The sequence below is a fragment of the Strigops habroptila genome, chromosome 7 (assembly GCF_004027225.2).
Source record: "Strigops habroptila isolate Jane chromosome 7, bStrHab1.2.pri, whole genome shotgun sequence".
Taxonomy (NCBI): domain Eukaryota; kingdom Metazoa; phylum Chordata; class Aves; order Psittaciformes; family Psittacidae; genus Strigops; species Strigops habroptila.
The window spans coordinates 1,359,673-1,377,040 of NC_044283.2; the positions used below are offsets into that span (position 1 = coordinate 1,359,673).

The 17,368-nt window shown below is 46.2% G+C and overlaps 1 protein-coding gene across 2 annotated transcripts in view; it reads right to left on the minus strand.

The window, feature by feature from the left end:
* EXOC6B (exocyst complex component 6B) overlaps window positions 1-17,368 on the minus strand; it is a 304,945-nt gene that overhangs the window by 118,308 nt on the left and 169,269 nt on the right. For both annotated transcript variants that reach the window (XM_030491411.2, XM_030491410.2), the window contains exons 9-16: window positions 16,938-17,021; window positions 16,724-16,770; window positions 15,384-15,504; window positions 11,876-11,947; window positions 11,351-11,448; window positions 10,229-10,334; window positions 8,955-9,064; window positions 2,667-2,778 (exon numbers count right to left, since the gene is read on the minus strand). In XM_030491411.2, the coding sequence (XP_030347271.1) occupies window positions 2,667-2,778; window positions 8,955-9,064; window positions 10,229-10,334; window positions 11,351-11,448; window positions 11,876-11,947; window positions 15,384-15,504; window positions 16,724-16,770; window positions 16,938-17,021 (750 nt within the window). The remainder of the gene's footprint in view (window positions 1-2,666; window positions 2,779-8,954; window positions 9,065-10,228; window positions 10,335-11,350; window positions 11,449-11,875; window positions 11,948-15,383; window positions 15,505-16,723; window positions 16,771-16,937; window positions 17,022-17,368) is intronic.

The window sequence follows — 17,368 nt, forward strand, 5'->3', positions numbered from 1 at the left end:
GGTGCAGCATCAGCTCTAACAAAACCTTTCCAAACAAGGTCTAGTTCAAATACCCTGCCAAAACAGTTATCTTACAGAATGCATTATAATGTTCCAGGTTGCTATAATTTAATTGCTGGGGTATGGTGTGACAGGCTGCAGTCACCTCTTCTAAAGAAATGATTTTGAAATGCTCATAAATGTTCTGAATGAGATGAATTAATCAGCAATTTGAGTGTTGCAGGCACAGAAATATTGAAGTAATGCTACACAGATTACAGCACCCAACTCTTGCTAGTGCCGGATGGCATGAGAAAGCGCAATGGTCACAGTTTCGGAGGTTCAGCTTGGATATTAGGAAGGAAAAGAGTCATTAGGAAGGGAGTGCAGAACTGGAACAGGGTGTCCTTAGAAGCTGTGGGACCTTTGTTTTGCAGGAATTAAAAGCTGGGTAAAGAAGGCCACAGTTGACATGATCCAAGTGAGCAATGGTCCCACTTCCAGTGGGAGGTAGAGCTAGATACCTCCAGAGGTCAATTCCAGCCAACACTTCCTTGATTACAATCAGGTTTTGTTATTAATAAATGAAATTATGATCTATTTGAACTCCTGTTGTTTTGTACTTGGTCCATGAAATGGACCTACCACAAAGGTAGCTGGGAGGGCTTCTCATTTCTGAGTTCCTTAGACTAATTTTCTTCTCAATTTTTGCCTTCAAAAAAGCATTTCCCCATGTCAGATAGCCCTGACATCACGATTGTGATATGTTTTCCTATAGTTTCAAGTTAATTAAATATTCGATACTTATAACTGTGTGAAATTCCTCCTGAACCTCTTCTCTGACCATCACAATTTACTGGTCCAGAGCTATCAAACTTGAAGGCCCTGATTGCTTTGATTCTCTTCCACCACTTGTTATGAGCTTTCCTGCTCCCCCTCTGGCTCCTTCAAGTTCTGATCTTCTCTTGAGCTCAGTGGGGTAAGACCTTCTCATTGGGGCATTCAAGTGACAAAAAGAGGAGCATCTTTCCCCTCTCTTTTGTTGAGAGATGCCAGCATCATTCAAAACACGAGGGTTATTTGGAGCAGAGTTTGTAACAAACTTCAACATCTGCTCCCAAGAGCCAGCCCACAAAAAACAGCAATGAAAACTAAATCAAAGAGGACAACAGACCAGGAAGGCTAGTGCACAGCCTTTTATTACTTTGTCCACTGCTTGGAAAATTACATTGGAAAACCCAGATACGGATGGTGTGGCTTTGTGCAGAAACTAGATCTGGGAAGTGACAGTTATACAAGGTACTTAAATACCTTCTGCAATCACTTCTGACACCAGGACTATGCTTGTGTATGATCTGGGACTCTTCAATGTGCCCTTTTAATTCCTGTGCTCCACACAGTCACACCAATGTCTTAAGACTAAAAGATTTGAGAAACTCAGAAGAATAAAGCCAAGTGCTTCCATTTGGACAAACAGGCCAATGGTTACACAAAGGAAGGAGGCAGGAGAAGATGAAGATGCTCAAAGTAGTTTTTCTTCAAACAGATTAAAAAAACAATCGTGGTAGAGACAACTCCAGGAGAGAGCTAGTTGTACCTCGGCAAATGGTAAGGAATAAGGATGAAAATAAGAGATTCACAGATGAACATATTAAACATATTAAACCTTTACTTTAAACTTGGGCCACGCTGCAGAGGCTTTCCTAGCAAAAATCCTCTTCTGCTCCAAAGCACGTGAAGAAGCCACTCTCAGCCCAAAGGCATCACCTTCACTCATTGTCTGAGATGCCAAGGAATGTCTACACCGTCTAAATTGGGCAGAAGCTGCCAAGGGGATTGTGGCACTCGGTTTGCCCTTCCTACATTCAATCACACTGCAACAGCAGCTAAAAAGATCATTTGGGGGATGGATAGCACAGGGATAATGTTGCATTCCTCTGTGGAGGGAGCCTTGGGAGGAGCAGAAGGGAAGAGGAATTTGCCCCCAGGGAGCAGAGAGATTCCAGACTGTGAGATAAAGGGCTGAGGAAGCATCATGTGTAAATACATACCACTGCAAATGCACTGAACTCTCCTAAACTCACCTCCACAGGGTATTTAGAGTATCCAGAGAGCAGGACACATTTCTACAGCACAGTCCATTAAACAACTGCAGCTGTATTAACATCTACTTGTTTAACAACAGCACACAGAGGTCTCACTAAGGTATCCAAACCGCCCTGGGTACCACACGCATTCCTGAAAAGCCATGATTTATGTGCATTGAACTTTGCAGAAACCTGACTTTGCACACAAGAAAGTATCAATTGTGAAAAGAAAATACCAATATAGAGTTTGCACTGCAGCAACGTGCTGAAAACAAGCCTCAAACATCACCTACAGATGGGAATCTGTCACAGTTCCCACTTGGCTCTTCTCTGGTGCTCCTTGATGTCCTCTTACTTTCAGATATATAATGATCCACAAATTCAAAAGATGGGTAATGCCAACAGCAATAGCAAAAAATCTTTCCTATAATATAAAGTGTTCTTGCCTTGCACGGTAACATTGTGTGGTTCCATTGTTGTTTCCCAACCAAATACTTCCGAATACTCCTCCAAACAAGCATCTCTAAAGGTGCTGTAAGGAGTTTTGAGGGATCAAACGCCCCTTCTGACACCCTGGACCACCTCAAAGCCGTGTCCTACCTCCGTCAGCCCGACGTTTTTCCTCTTGATGACGTTCTGTAAACAGTTGCTCAGTGTTCGGGTCAGCAGCAGGTTTGTGGATTTTCTAATCATGTCATCGACTTCCGTGGAGCTGAAAAGTGGGATTTAAAGAGATTTGCAAAATGCTCTAACAAAGGAAAATCATCTGGAGCCGCCATCATGCAATCTCCTTCCCAACCCTCTTCTGCCTTATGCATGATCATTCATACACCGCTTGCAAGCGCTGACATACTAATATACACCAAAATACCAACAATTTAGATCTTTGTGTGCATGTGTCCATAAGGAAGGGGGGCTAAAATTAACTAAACCTACATCCCTCAGCCTCTTAGAGGGGCTGGTCCAGCACAGCTTGCCCATAGAGTCAGCGTTAACCCACACAGCCAAGGCACCACCCTGTACATAACGCTGGAGTTCTGCATGTTCAGTACACAAGGAGAAAGGGATGGAAGACCTGCAATGGAGGGAAAAAACAAATTAACCCCCCGAAATACCCTCCCAACCTTCTCATGGAATTTTAACTAAAAGAAGAGAAGGCTCCTGAAGGGGAGACCTTAGAGCAGCTCCAGTGCCTAAAGGGGCTCCAGGAAACCTGGAGAGGGGCTTTGGACAAGGGCCTGGAGGGACAGGCCAAGGGGAATGGCTTTAACCTGCCAGAGGGGAGATTGAGATGAGCTCTGAGGCAGAAGCTCTTCCCTGTGAGGGTGCTGAGGCGCTGGCACAGACTTTTCCCAGAGAAGTTGTGGCTGCCCCATCCCTGGCAGTGTTCAAGGCCAGGTTGGACACAGGGGCTTGGAGCAACCTGCTCTAGTGGAAGGTGTCCCTGCCCGTGGCCGGGGCTTGGAACTGGATGAGCTTTAAGGTCCCTTCCAACCCAAACCAGCCTGGGATTCTATCATAAATCACACTGGAAGCTCCTGCAACACATTGACATCCTTTGCCAGACGGTTGCAACTGCAGCATTGCTGAAGTTTGGGGGTTTGGCTTTCTGCTGCCCCTCCACGTGCGCACCAGCAAGGTGCAACCTCTCCTTTCTGAAGGACACTTTGGAAACCCACCCCAACACAGGCTCCTTTGATCTGTCATTGGCCCTGCATTAGCCCTGACACCACGGGGCTTTATCTCCAGCAGCGCAATGACAGGCAGCTGAGGGCAAAGAAAATTCCCAAGTGGAAGGCTGAGCAGTGTTAATAACTTTAAGGCTCATGCTAAATCAAGCCTGTGACCTTTTGCTCCTTCTCCTGTTTTACCTGACAAATGGCCCAAATTACAAAGCAGGGATTGACATGAGAAACAAAAGCAAACCTTGCAGCTCCCCCTCCAACCAGTGGGAAGGGATGGGTGCTGCTATTGGGGTGCCTGCTGGTGCAGGAATGGGCGCTAACAGCCCTTGTCCAGCTGAACCTTCCCAAATTTCTGTGCCTATTTAACCTTAGGGCAGACGCACTGAGCCAAGCCTTGGGCCCTCAGTGCCTGATGTTTGGGAAAAGAAGACTAAGCCTTCTCCAACAGCAATCTCTGTGGCCATAGCAGGGTTCTGGACATGCTCATCCTCCCCAAGCATTGCCCATCCTTCAGTCAACTCAGTTTTTGAAGTTCTTCAGAACCTTCCTTGTGCTGCTGCATGAGAATTGCACCGAAATCCCCCAACTTCCTGGGAGAAGTGGCAAATATTGCTCCCCACTTGCATCTCTGAGCAAAGTCATGCCTGTATTTCTGTTAGACCAAGAAATACGTGTCTTGCTGCAGCTTTCCCAAGGAAAAGCCCAGCTGCGCAACTCCCCGTGCACCCAGTTGCTTGCCACGCTCTGCTCCCCAACAGGTTCCTCTGATATTGCCTTCTCCCTCATGTTTAGAAGTCTGCTTTTGTGAGCCCCACAAACGGTTGAGCACTGTCTCCTTCCCAGCTGGATGCAAGCAAAGCAGGGCCAGCAGCTCAGCAGGACCCAGCCCCTGGTAACTCAAATTTAATGTCATCAGCCAAAGCCTTAGCATGGGTCTCCTCTAGATCATTACCCACTGATCCCTCTGAGTTTATTTCCCTCCTTCTTAGCAGGGAAGCACACCCTGTGCCAGCAAGAATCTGGGCTAGCCCACTTCATGTCTCAGATGGCTCCTTCTCACAGGGTTTTGATGTGCGGTCCAAGGTGATGTGTTTGGGTTTCCTAAATTGTAGAACACAAACCAAAATGGGAAGGTAGAAGAAACCCCGCAATGAATTCTCCAGGTCTTTGTATTATGGGTAGAGCTCTCAAATAAGGCTTTACTTAAAGATAAAGAAAAAAAACCCAAACCCACCATGCGCATATCCCCCAGGAAGAACCAGATTGCCCCCAGTCCCCTCCATCAGACAATAGCATAGTTCAATATAGCAAATCCCATAAAATCTAACCCTGTGATGATCTACAGATGGTTAAAAAGACACCCAAGGAGATTTAAAGCCAATGGGTGGTACAAAGGGGCTCCGTGACACAGGGGTGCTACTGGTAGTAGCGTGGGAATCGGGGAATGGGGCTGAGGAGCAAAAAGGGCTGGACCCATGCTCAAAGAGGGTCAAGAAATGGTTGTATAGGCAGAAAATGATACACAAAGCTGTATCTTTGTACAAGCACCGTGCCACTTTTGGGGTATTCCCTGGGAAATCCTGGAATGCAATCCATAGGGAGTAACACAGCCTGTCCCCAAGGATGGTGGAGGTGCAGAATGGCAAAGACTGGAAGCAGAACTGGTGGCTGGAGCTTCCAGCGTCTATTGGAACCAAAAAAGCAGAGATGAAAACCATGGGACTTGGACATGATGTCAGCTTTTCCCACTAAACCAACGCAGCAATCACATAGGTAGCGCTGGAAGAGCTTGCTTTTTATAATTCAAACATCAACTTGTCATCAGGGCATCAAAATTAAACAAGCCAGTTACTGTCTGGCTGCGTGTATGCCCCGAGACAGTCACGCTCTTGGCAGGAGCAGGATGCTGCCGGCCTCTGCCCAACGCCACAGCCAGTGTTGATGGCTGCTTTTACTTCTTCAAAGCACTTCTAACTGAGTTTTCTTGAGGAGAAGCTCCCGATGACCCAGCTACAACGTGTGCTTGAGCCCAGAACCCCCCCGTGTGCTGGGCTGCACCCCCAGAGGGTGAGCAGCAGGTCAGGGAGGGGATCCTGCCCCTCTGCTGCGCTCTGGGGAGCCCCCCCCCTGCAGTCCTGATCCAGCTCTGGGGCAGCAGCACAAGAGGGACGTGGAGCTGCTGGAGCGAGGCCAGAGGAGGCCCCGGAGCTGCTGCGAGGGCTGGAGCAGCTCTGCTCTGGAGCCAGGCTGAGAGAGCTGGGCTGGGGCAGCCTGGAGAAGAGAAGGCTCCTCAAGGGGACACCTTAGAGCAGCTCCAGTGCCTAAAGGGGCTCCAGGAAACCTGGAGAGGGGCTTTGGACAAGGGCCTGTAGGGACAGGCCAAGGGGAATGGCTTTAACCTGCCAGAGGGGAGACTGAGATGAGCTCTTACGCAGAAGTTCTTTCCTGTGAGGGTGGTGAGGTTGAGCCTTGGTTCAAGAGCCAGGTCAGATCTCCATTCTCAATATACAACAAGAAGACAAAAACTGCAAATACAGTCCATGTGGGCTGCTCACTATGTATGTTTGATGCCAATTTGATCCATCAGCTTCAAACTGGGAGAAATTGGTAGTGGTGTGGTTGTTACTGAGCCTACACACTTAGTCTACAAGCACAGGTCACTAGTGACACCAAAGCAGTAACACCAGCTATCAGAGAAACTACATTTATCTCCTCTTTCCTAGAGCTGACTTCCAAATCAATACTTCCAAACCAATAACTACTTGATGTAGTTATTCAAGCCTCTGATTTTTAATTCCATTTTATTTTTAATAACTTTACGCACTTAAACTATTTTCAGTCCTTTAAAACTTGTACCCCAGGTTCTTTCAGGATTGGTGCTTTGTTTGAGCAAACCCCCCAAACCAAACAATCAAAGTCCTGGTAGATTCGAGCTGACATCTCATCCTTCCCCCCACTGTTTTCCAAAGATATTCCCTATCTTTCAAATGGGAAATACTCCTGAAACCAGCTGAAGTCTTCTTTTAAAAGGCATCTCCTTCATGAACTTAAATACGCTTCTTAACAAAGGCAGAACTGATGAAAATATAAAGGTTTTCTTTCTCCTAATCAAAATAATAGATTCAAAAAATGTGCAGCCCTTATAAATGCACACCAAGCTCCAAATTTTCTTCAATAAGCAAAGTAACTTTCACAAGCAGATCAACATAAAGGAGAACATTCCCGTCCAACAGATACAAGGACCTGGTTTAAAGAAATAATTAGAAAAAGAAAATAAAATACAAGTTACATTTTCTGCCATAGGCTCTGTTCTGCAGGAAAAGACTGCGGAGTATTTAAAGGAACTGTCTGGGTTAATGACAGCTGATGTCCCGTATCCCATAGCAGTAGTCATGACCTTCAGGCCCTCCATGACTGACAGGCTGACCCCAATCACTCCAGGGTGCAAGGTAAATGACAAGCAAAGAAGAAAAAGAAAGAGAAGAGAAAGAAAACTTGCTGCCGGCTTTGTAGCCAAGCTTCCTAATAAAAACTAATTCAAGCTGTCAGGGTGAAATGAAGAAAGTGTCAACAGGGGTTTGCAGAGAAATATTCCAAATGTTTGCCTAGAAAAGCCAAGAGCTGGGCTCCCTTCCCCCAGCCCAACGCTGCTCCTCAAAAAGGGCTGGAAAATCCAATGTCGAAAGGAATTTTAATAACGTGTCCGGGGGGACCCCTGAGGAGGGACCCAAGGGGACACTTTTCTTCCCTTCCCTGACAAACCCAATCATCTCCGTAATGGTGAAGAGCACAAAACTCATGAGGGAAGTGCCAACGGAGGGGTTGGGTGAAACCAGCATCCGTGTGAAATAGGACCATGCTGTCGGCTTTAGAAACCGAGATGCTTAACGGTGACCCACAGGTTAAGAGCCCTGGGAGCCACCAAAGAGAACAACCTGCCACCAGTGAAAGGTTGAGATGAAACGCGGGGTGAGAAACCTCCTGTGCTTCCACATCAACCAATGAGCGACTGTGGCCTCTAGCAGAAGATGGAAAGAAAATGCCTCTCCAAATTACCACCCCTCGCACAAAGGAAGAGAATTCAAACCCTGCAGAGCCTTGTGGAGGCACTGTAACATCTGGCCAGTCGCCAGGACACTGCCCTGGCATCACACTGCACTGGGGCAATGTTCAGTGTCAGGCCATGGCCAGGACATGAAGCTGCCAAGGGAGATAAACCCTTCACACAGTCCAACCTTTCACTAGTACAGTGCTGTGAACAGAAGGGAAGAAGCATCCCTCCTGCCAGTAAAAATCTTGTTATTAATTTATATTCCTTTATTTATATACCTTTATGCATACTTTTATATATAACTTCATCTATATATACCCCTTTATTTATTTGTATTTATGTACCTCTACCAACTTGAAGACATTACTGGGTGCAAAAAGAAAGCACCAACTTGCAGTTTCTAGCAAATATAGTTGTTTTCCAATCTCACATACAAACACACAGGCAAAAACAGCATCAAAGCACCTTGGAATGGAGAAGGGAGGGTAAAAACATGGAATATTTTGTAAGCTTTAAGGAGAAAAAAAAAAAATAAAATCAGGTTATTTGTATAGAAACTCCCACGGGAAACAAGAAAAACAAACCCCTAAACCTGGGTGAATCAAAACCTCAAGAGTTTTCCTGACCATGGGCTTCTTAAGGGACATCCAGGGAGTTGTAGATGTTATACCAGGCACTGACCTGATGAAAAGGGGACATCATTAAGATAACCAGATTCATCTGTTTAGTACAACTCGATTGGAAACATCTTAGAGGGAACAAGTCCCCTCACTTTCCTAAAGCTATACCGTGGTCCTGGGCTATCTTTCCCTGCGTGAGGCCATCCCTTTGTACATGAAGGATGCCACCACTCCAAGGAGACCAAAAGCCACCTCCAGCCTGGACAGGGAATCCAAGCAGTTTAACAGCATGAAAGTTCGAGGAAAAGAATTCATATTTTAAACCTGTTGAGATCATAGAATCACAGCATGGTTTGGGTTGAAGGGACCTGAAAGCTCATCCAGTTCCAAGCCCCTGCCACAGGCAGGGACACCTTCCACTAGAGCAGGTTGCTCCAAGCCCCTGTGTCCAACCTGGCCTTGAACACTGCCAGGGATGTTTCAGTGCAGACAAAACCTCTTTATTCCAACCCCTAACACACTCATCTCCTACCTCAGATGAAGGTCTTCCGAAAACTTCAGGCAGGCGTAGATGAATTCCTTAATCTGATTGTAAACTTTAGGCACAAACTCAGAAAAGGGGAACTTCTTTGGAAACGGTTGCTGTAAAATACAGGAGAGAATTCAAGTCGAGGAGCAGACACTGAACAGGAGTGACGACTGCTTTCCAGCAACGTGTTCCAAGCAGCCAAATCAACTCTAGTATTTAGCTAAGTCCAGCAATGAAACAACAAGCCAGCATTTATTGTATATTATATAAACATTTCAGCCAAGTGAAAGACCAGATAATCACTTACAAATGGCACATGGGTGCAGAAGGGATTTGGAGTCTGAAACAGGGCTGGAAGGAAACTTGCAGCTAGGAGGGAGCAGGCAGCCCAACATTCTCTCATTCCCTAACTCCTTAACTCATATGAAAAATCCCCACTGGAGAACAAATTAACTTTTATCTCCCTCCATGCACACGGTGTTTTGCTTGGTCACCTCCCACAGTTGCTGCCCAAGGTGAGCACTTGCTTACAGCACCAAAAGCCAAGAGGAAACAGATGTCCTACACTGAGTTTTTTCCAACCAGCTTTTACTCACAGCACACACAGGGCTGGGAGGTGCAGAGTGTAATAGTAAGAAGCTGGAGCCTATGATATAGCTTTGGGGGAAGAACACAAACCCTCTGAAATCTAAATACTTGACTTGGATCAAAAACCCTCCCAGTCCTAATTAAGTTCACCAGGCTTGGAGCTCGCTGGCTGCCAGATGTGGAGCAGAAGGCCAAGCAGGCTTTTAAGGGACACTGGCTAGGTCAGATTTGGCGAGATTTAGGTTTTGCAAGCACACACTTCTACAAAAGCCAAGATATACCATTTTGTTGGCTTTTCTTTTTTTTTAATATAAGATTAAAACAAATAAAGGTCAATAACAGCTCCTAAAATGAGAATAAAATACCAGTGGAAGCAGATATTTCTAGTCTCGTCTACTGCAAGCACTGTTCAGCTGTAATAGCACACCGTGAGCTGAAAAAATCAGTGAGGTATTGCTGTATGCACTTCTCTCACCAACACCAGAAATACATCACACCGAAAGTATATTCGTTCTTTTCCCTTGTTTTAGGGGTATTTTTGTTGTTTATTTGGTTTGAGGCTTGCAGCTTTGGGTTTGGTTGGGGGATTTTGGATGCTTTCATTTGCAGTTCCCAATGCCAGCAACAAGGGCGCGGGGTTTTCCTGCACCAGCAGCCTCACTGTGCCACCTTCCCTGTTTCAAGATTACCTTTTCAAGTTCTGCATCCTGGAATGGGAACTGTCCAACTATTTTCTTATAAACTTCTTCATTTGTCACTGGGATGGGGCTGTAGTTATCTGAATCAAGTATATTTCTAAGGAAAGAACAGAAAAGTTACGAAGGCAGCTCTGTGATGACAGACGAACCACAACTCTGCAGATTTACTGCTCAGTTAAGAAGCTCTGAAGAAGTAGGTGCCAGTCTAAGATGTAATCCCCTGGGTCTAAACTTCTCAGCATGTTTGTGACTGCTGAAATCATCTTTGCTGCAGCCAAACTCCTTGATCTCTCCCAGCTCCATGCCCTCAGTCTGTGTAAAGGCACAACCAGAGCTTAATGGTGATTTTAGTCCAGACTGAAGCTTCAGCAGCAGCTCCTGCTAAAACCCGTGTGAGCTTCAGTCCTGCCTGACTTGAGGAAGGTGGATGCTGAGCTACCAGGGCATTGACAATCCTCCAGCACCTCTTCCCAATGCTCCATGCTCTGAGATGCCTTAATCCTCCTGAGAGGTCCTGGAGAACCATCACAGGATGAGCTAGTGGCTGCAGAGCACAGCATGGGACCCTGGATAATAAATATATCATGTCCTACCACTGGGCAACTGCTCAGCTCAATGGACATGCCCATACCAGCAGCACAGGGATATGCCACCGATGTCCCAGGACACACACAGCTCAGTGCTGGAGTAAGGACACAGAAATGCTGCTGCAACAGCATCCTCCCATCAGCATGACTGTCAGTGTGAGCTCCATAAGGAAACTATAACCTTCTCCCTATGGGAGGTAAAACCTCTTGTCTACACTGAGTTTTTGCACAGATCTCACTACACAGAGGATTCTCACAACTGTATTTAAATTGGCTCTTCCTGGTCCAAGGAGAGCTCAGGCTGAAGCTTACTGTTGCCTAAAATTTAACCATGAGCTTGATACTAATCATATCATTGAATGGTTTGGGTTGGAAGGGACCTTAAAGACCATCTAGTTCCAACCCCCTGCAACAGGCAGGGACACTTTCTACTAGACCAAGTTGCTAATCTCCCAAAAGGTTTTATTTATGAGCCAATACTACTCTGTAAGGTACCTCTCACGAGTTTACTTATAGAGCTTCTTACCTGAAAACTCCTGACCACTTCTTCAGTAGGGTTTCACTATACTGGTCTTGGATCTCCAACAGCATGTCAAAGAGCTGGTTCACTGGGAAGCCGTATCCCTGCAGTGGGTGACGGGAGAGAGCAATTGCAGGTGAGAAAAAGTCACCAAAAAGAGTTGAAGATTAGTTTCTCTATTTAATAGGGAGCACGTGGACAAATTCTCCCCATCACCACCACAGAGGTGAATGGTGCCGGAGAAGGGACTTAGGTGGTGATTTACTGAGGTGGTAGGACCAAGGGTTATGGGTCTGGATGTGGGCAAGAGGCACAAGGACTTGGCAATGTAGCCAGGCTTGGTCCTTGCCCATAGGTTGGCCTCCTCACGTGCAGGGAGAACCAGGCTGTCCATCAGGCACCACAATGCCAAAAAAGAAGCCAGGCCACCACAGCAAGCCCTCATTAGGCATTGAACCCCTCTGACAGACACCATCTATGAGCAGCACAATGTTGAGCGAGCACCAAGAGCGATCACCAACAGCCGCATACCTGGAGTGTATCTGCAAAGAGGACAATGAGGTTCTTCAAGTCTAACACCAGGCTCGGGTCCGAGCAGTAGGACTGCAAAGAAGGGGAGAAATTACAACATGGTTTGAACTGCAGGAAAAATATTGCCCTCAGCCCTCCTGCGTTATCACTGGATAAACCCAGAGGCCATGCAGTCCTATGATCAGCAGCTTTTATCCTCCAGCCCATGCCCTAAGGCTGCACAGGGCAAGGGAAGGCACGCTGATAAGGTTATCTCTCCTCGTAACGCACTGCTCTTCAGGCTCTCCATGATGAATAAGGATTTGGGTTGCTCTAGAGATACCTGAAGTGTCTCTAAGATTACCCAGGAGCTGCTGGGGAAGCGAGAGGAGATGAAGCAAATCAGCACGTTGTCATACCAAGACGACAGCAGCGCCTCTCATTTAATATTTAGTGTGTTGTGTCTGATGGTAATGAAGCATCACAGTGAGGCATCCCCAAGCCCCATGCGAAGGCTTCAATGCTAAGTGGTTCGGGCTGAGAAAAAACACTCTGCCTGCTTATATTTCAGAGATATTAATGCTCAGAGCTACAATACAAGTATTTATTGCAGGCCAGGACACTCCTCAAAGCCCTAAAGATACAACTCAGTGTAGCAATAGTGCTCATCGTCCTCCAAAAGCCACCCCACGTTACCCACAGGCTTCGTAGGCTCTCTGGACACAGCAGACAACCTCCCTATCCTGAAATATGTAAAGTTTCAGACAGAGTCTAACCAAATATAGAATCAGTGATCAGAAGCTGGAAAGAGAAACAGGTTTAAAGCTCACTGGAAACTCGAGGAGGAATGACTCCATTAATCAACGTGAAACACTGGAAGAGACACATTTTCCACTTCACTGTCCAAAAAAGAAAGTCAGAAAGAAAGATAATGCCCTAAAGCTATCAGAAGTGATAAAAGATGTCCCTGTCTGCAGCAAGGAAGAAAATCCAGGGATAAGTTTGGCTGAAGGGGAAGAACTGAAGCAGGGTGACCAATGTAAAAGCCCTCCATCAAGTCTCAATGGCACTGCTCTATAAAGGAGCACTGCTTAGAGATAAAAGTGATGACCAGGACACTGCAACATTCCCTGCCTGTGGCAGGGGGCTGGAACTGGATGAGCTTTAAGGTCCCTTCCAACCCAAATCATTCTATGATTCTACGATTTCATGATTACTGAAAAACCCCTTTCCTGGCAACCACCTCATGCATTAGGTTTGGCATCACTTAAAACAACTTGTCATGGCAACAAAGCTGGTAAGACTGAAAAACACCGTGTTTGGACCTGGCTTGCTCTCATGGTGTTCACCTAGCAGAAAACCCCACTTAAAAAGAAAATAAACACAGGTTTACAACCTAGCGGGGCGTACATCATTGTGTTTATCCCCTTTTGTAACAGAGAAGCTTTAAGTGGAAGGAGGCACCTTTCCAGTCAGCACTACTGCTGTGCTGGACGGAGCCAGAGAACCCTGGGAAGTCTCTATGGTCCCTCATCCCTACGATTAGGTCCATCACCTGGATGTTCCCCACTTGCACAGGGAAAGCCAAGCAGCTCTTCAGCAACACTGTCAGTGGGCACCTAAATTCAGAACTTGATGAGGTTTGGAGTGAGCAGCATGTTGTGTCTCCGCACAGAGGGACACTTGGGCTGCATCAAAAGGAGCATGCCTAGCAGGTTAAGGGAGGGGATTCTCCCCCTCTACTGTGCTCTGGGGAGACCCCCCCCTGCAGTCCTGATCCAGCTCTGACAGAAGGGCATGTTTGACTAAGATGAGCTCTGAGGCAGAAGTTGTTCCCTGTGAGGGTGCTGAGGCGCTGGCACAGGGTGCCCAGAGAAGCTGTGGCTGCCCCATCCCTGGCAGTGTTCAAGGCCAGGTTGGACACGGGCTTGGAGCAACCTGCTCTAGTGGAAGGTGTCCCTGTCCCTGGCAGGGGTTGGAGCTGGAGGAGCTTTAAGGTAATTTCCAAACCAAACGAGTCTGGGATTCTATGACATCTTTATCACTTGGGTACCACCACATGCATGCTACACCTGCACCGACATGACTGTGCAGCATCCTCCTGATGTCAGATGGCACTGCCATCCCTGAGCAGCAATGGGATCTCAGGGATTTATAACTTTGTTTTTCCTGGACAAAATGGCCCAACAATTTGAAAGTGGACTTGTGGAAAGTCAGGAATGCTTTTTCTTTTATGGTCAAATGCATTTTTTCATTCCACTAACCAACACGGTTTTCAGGAAACTCCAGTGCTCCCAAATGAACCTGTACAACATTGCATCAGGTCATACAACATGGGGGAAAAAAATGTGTGTTTATTGCAATTGGCTTTGGATTTTTTGCTCAAACAGAGAAATACCAAAGTGATCAGCAATTTTCTCTAACTTTTGTCAGTATTAAAAAATAAGAAATCTATTTATTGTCTTTCCACACACAAATGATTTGATAGCAGCCCATTCGCTTCCATGAACTTTAAGGGTCGTACTTCAGTGTGCCAAATAGACACTTTTTTCCCCAGTTTTCCAGCACAAACCGACTCCCTCTACTGGTGCTTCCCAAAAGTGATCATCAAAGTAACAGAAAAAGTATCAAACCACTGTTTTCTTTCTCTCCAGTCACCCAAAATATTGGGAGTTCGATGCAGAGATATGCAGAGCATCGAGAGGTAAAAAAAGCCAGAGAAAGCTTAAGGGGAAAGGTCCCCATGACCCGGCTTCAATGCGCGCTTGAGCCCAGAACCCTCCCGTGTGCTGGGCTGCACCCCCAGAGTGTGAGCAGCAGGTCAGGGAGGGGATCCTGCCCCTCTGCTGTGCTCTGAGGAGACCCCCCCTGCAGTCCTGATCCAGCTCTGGGGCAACAGCACAAGAGGGACGTGGAGCTGCTGGAGCGAGGCCAGAGGAGGCCCCGGAGCTGCTGCGAGGGCTGGAGCAGCTCTGCTCTGGAGCCAGGCTGAGAGAGCTGGGCTGGGGCAGCCTGGAGAAGAGAAGGCTCCTGAAGGGGACACCTTAGAGCAGCTCCAGTGCCTAAAGGGGCTCCAGGAAACCTGGAGAGGGGCTTTGGACAAGGGCCTGGAGGGACAGGCCAAGGGGAATGGCTTTAACCTGCCAGAGGGGAGATTGAGATGAGCTCTGAGGCAGAAGCTCTTCCCTGTGAGGGTGCTGAGGCACTGGCACAGGGTGCCCGGAGAAGCTGTGGCTGCCCCATCCCTGGCAGTGTTCAAGGCCAGGTTGGACACAGGGGCTTGGAGCAACCTGCTCTAGTGGAAGGTGTCCCTGCCCATGGCAGGGGGTTGGAACTGCATGAGCTTTAAGGTTCTTTCCAACCCAAACCACTTTGTGATTCTATAAAACAGCAGTGTTCTTCACATTATTGTTTTAAACAGGATCATTGGAAAAGAGGCAAAACAAAGAATCCTACTGTAAAAGCCAGTATTTCCAGCATGTCAAGTCATACTCAAGCAACAGCTGAGCAACCCGAGGCTTTTACTTACTGAATGTGTTCTTAGTGCTGCAATAGTTTTTGATAACGCCATCTCCCACAGCTCATCAATATAGGCTCTATTTACCAAGCCCTGAGTTGTATGCAAGATGTGATCTTCAACTACAAAAAACCTGACAGAGAGGAGAAAATGGCACTGTTATCTGAAGTTCCAGGTTCTGAGACATCCAAAGAGATCTTCAAACACTGGAGGCGAGGGATATACAGCATTTGCACATCCACAAATCCCCAGAGCAAGCTCATATTTGCAGTAAGTGTATTAAATATAGTTAATGCTAAACATTTTATTCACCTATTTTTAACATCATAACATTTTATATGGTGTTTCACTGTATTATAAAAGTGACCTAAACCACAGTTGCTCCTTGTAATGCCACTCTGTGTATATACAAAGGCAGAATTTCCCCTAAGTTCCCCACCCCGTTATTTCAACAAGAACCACTGATTAAACTCTGCTCCAGTCAGTAGCAAGCACATTACAAGTAGTTAACTGCAGGGAAAAATACTTTATCCACAGGGAAAAATACTTTAACTGCAGGGAAAATACCCTCTCGCACCGGGATACCCCACATGCTCACAACCATTTCAAGGCAATCAGTTCACCCCAATCTCCAGTTATCAAACAGCCTGGCCAAAAAGAAACTGGATTTTCCAGGGAGTGAGCGTGGCATTGGGCATTTTAAACAGCAATGGATAAAATCTCTAAGCTGGGTTTTGATGGGGAAATTCAGCCCAGGAGCATGGAGCTGGATGAGGAGCACACGTTGCACTTGTGATGGTTGTAATTAGATGTTGAAATTATTATTGTTAGTTGAAGACATTTCAACATCATCTCCTATCTCTGCTAGATTAATGGTCTTAGGTTGCTTCCTCTTGCAGCTCAGCTGCTTTTGGAAGACTCTGGTGAAATCTGAGCACAATAATAAGCAGCTCATAGAAACAGAGGCTTGAGAATCACCTTCTTATACCAGGAAAATAATCAAAGAATAATTATCCAATATGAAAGAACAATTAAGGTAGAGGCCTATTCACCTCATTAGTGGGGCAAGTAGATGCACATAGTCCACAGAGGTTATTTAGCCTCAAATTCCCAGCAATGACCTCGCTGGTACAAGAGCTGGCAGGTTCCTCCACGCTCCCATTAGTGACACAGCAAAGTTCATGGGTGCTATAAAATACACTCTAAAAGCCCAAACTACATTTTTTCCCCTGTTTTGGCTCCTTTTAAAGGCCCTGAAAGACATCAGCATTCCCTCCTCTCTTTCTTTTTGGGCTCCTCAACAACACAGCACACACATATTTAGCAAGGACATATATAAAAAGAACACCTACCCTACAATTTGATTAAAATACTTCCTGTAGCCGTCTAACGTTTCGTGCTGCAACAAAGAAAAAATGAGCAAAGATTAAACCAAAGGTGGCAAAGAGCAACTGGAAAGGAATTACAGACCATCCCACCAGCAACAGCAAACCCAGAGATAAATAACGCTCCGCTCCATTACTCAGCAGAGCAGGTTTGGGCACTGTGAAGAGAGGACCATCGTACCATGTTTGAAGGAGGCTGCAGAACCAATCGGGCTTGTTTTCTTCTCTGTTTCCTGTAGTAGTACTCAAAGGTTTCTCGGGCACCCTGGAAAACAGAAACAATTCATTCAAGCTACAATAATGGTTTGCATTAACCAGTAACTCGTGATGTGCTGGATTTACTGTTGACTTGCCATATCCTGCACTTCAGATGTATATCTCATACTTCTCCAACATATCTGTGCAACAGTCCTGCAAAATGCCATCCAAATATCAGAAGATGAAGAGTTTTAATTAAAATACTAGTCAAAAAAACAGCTGTTCAGGTATAATATCTGATGAACTCTTCTATACCCATTTTCCAGTATCACTGTGCAAATGTGGTGCACAGAAATGTGCAACCACCTTCTTTGCTGGACCATGACACAGACAAACATCAGATTTACCTAACCC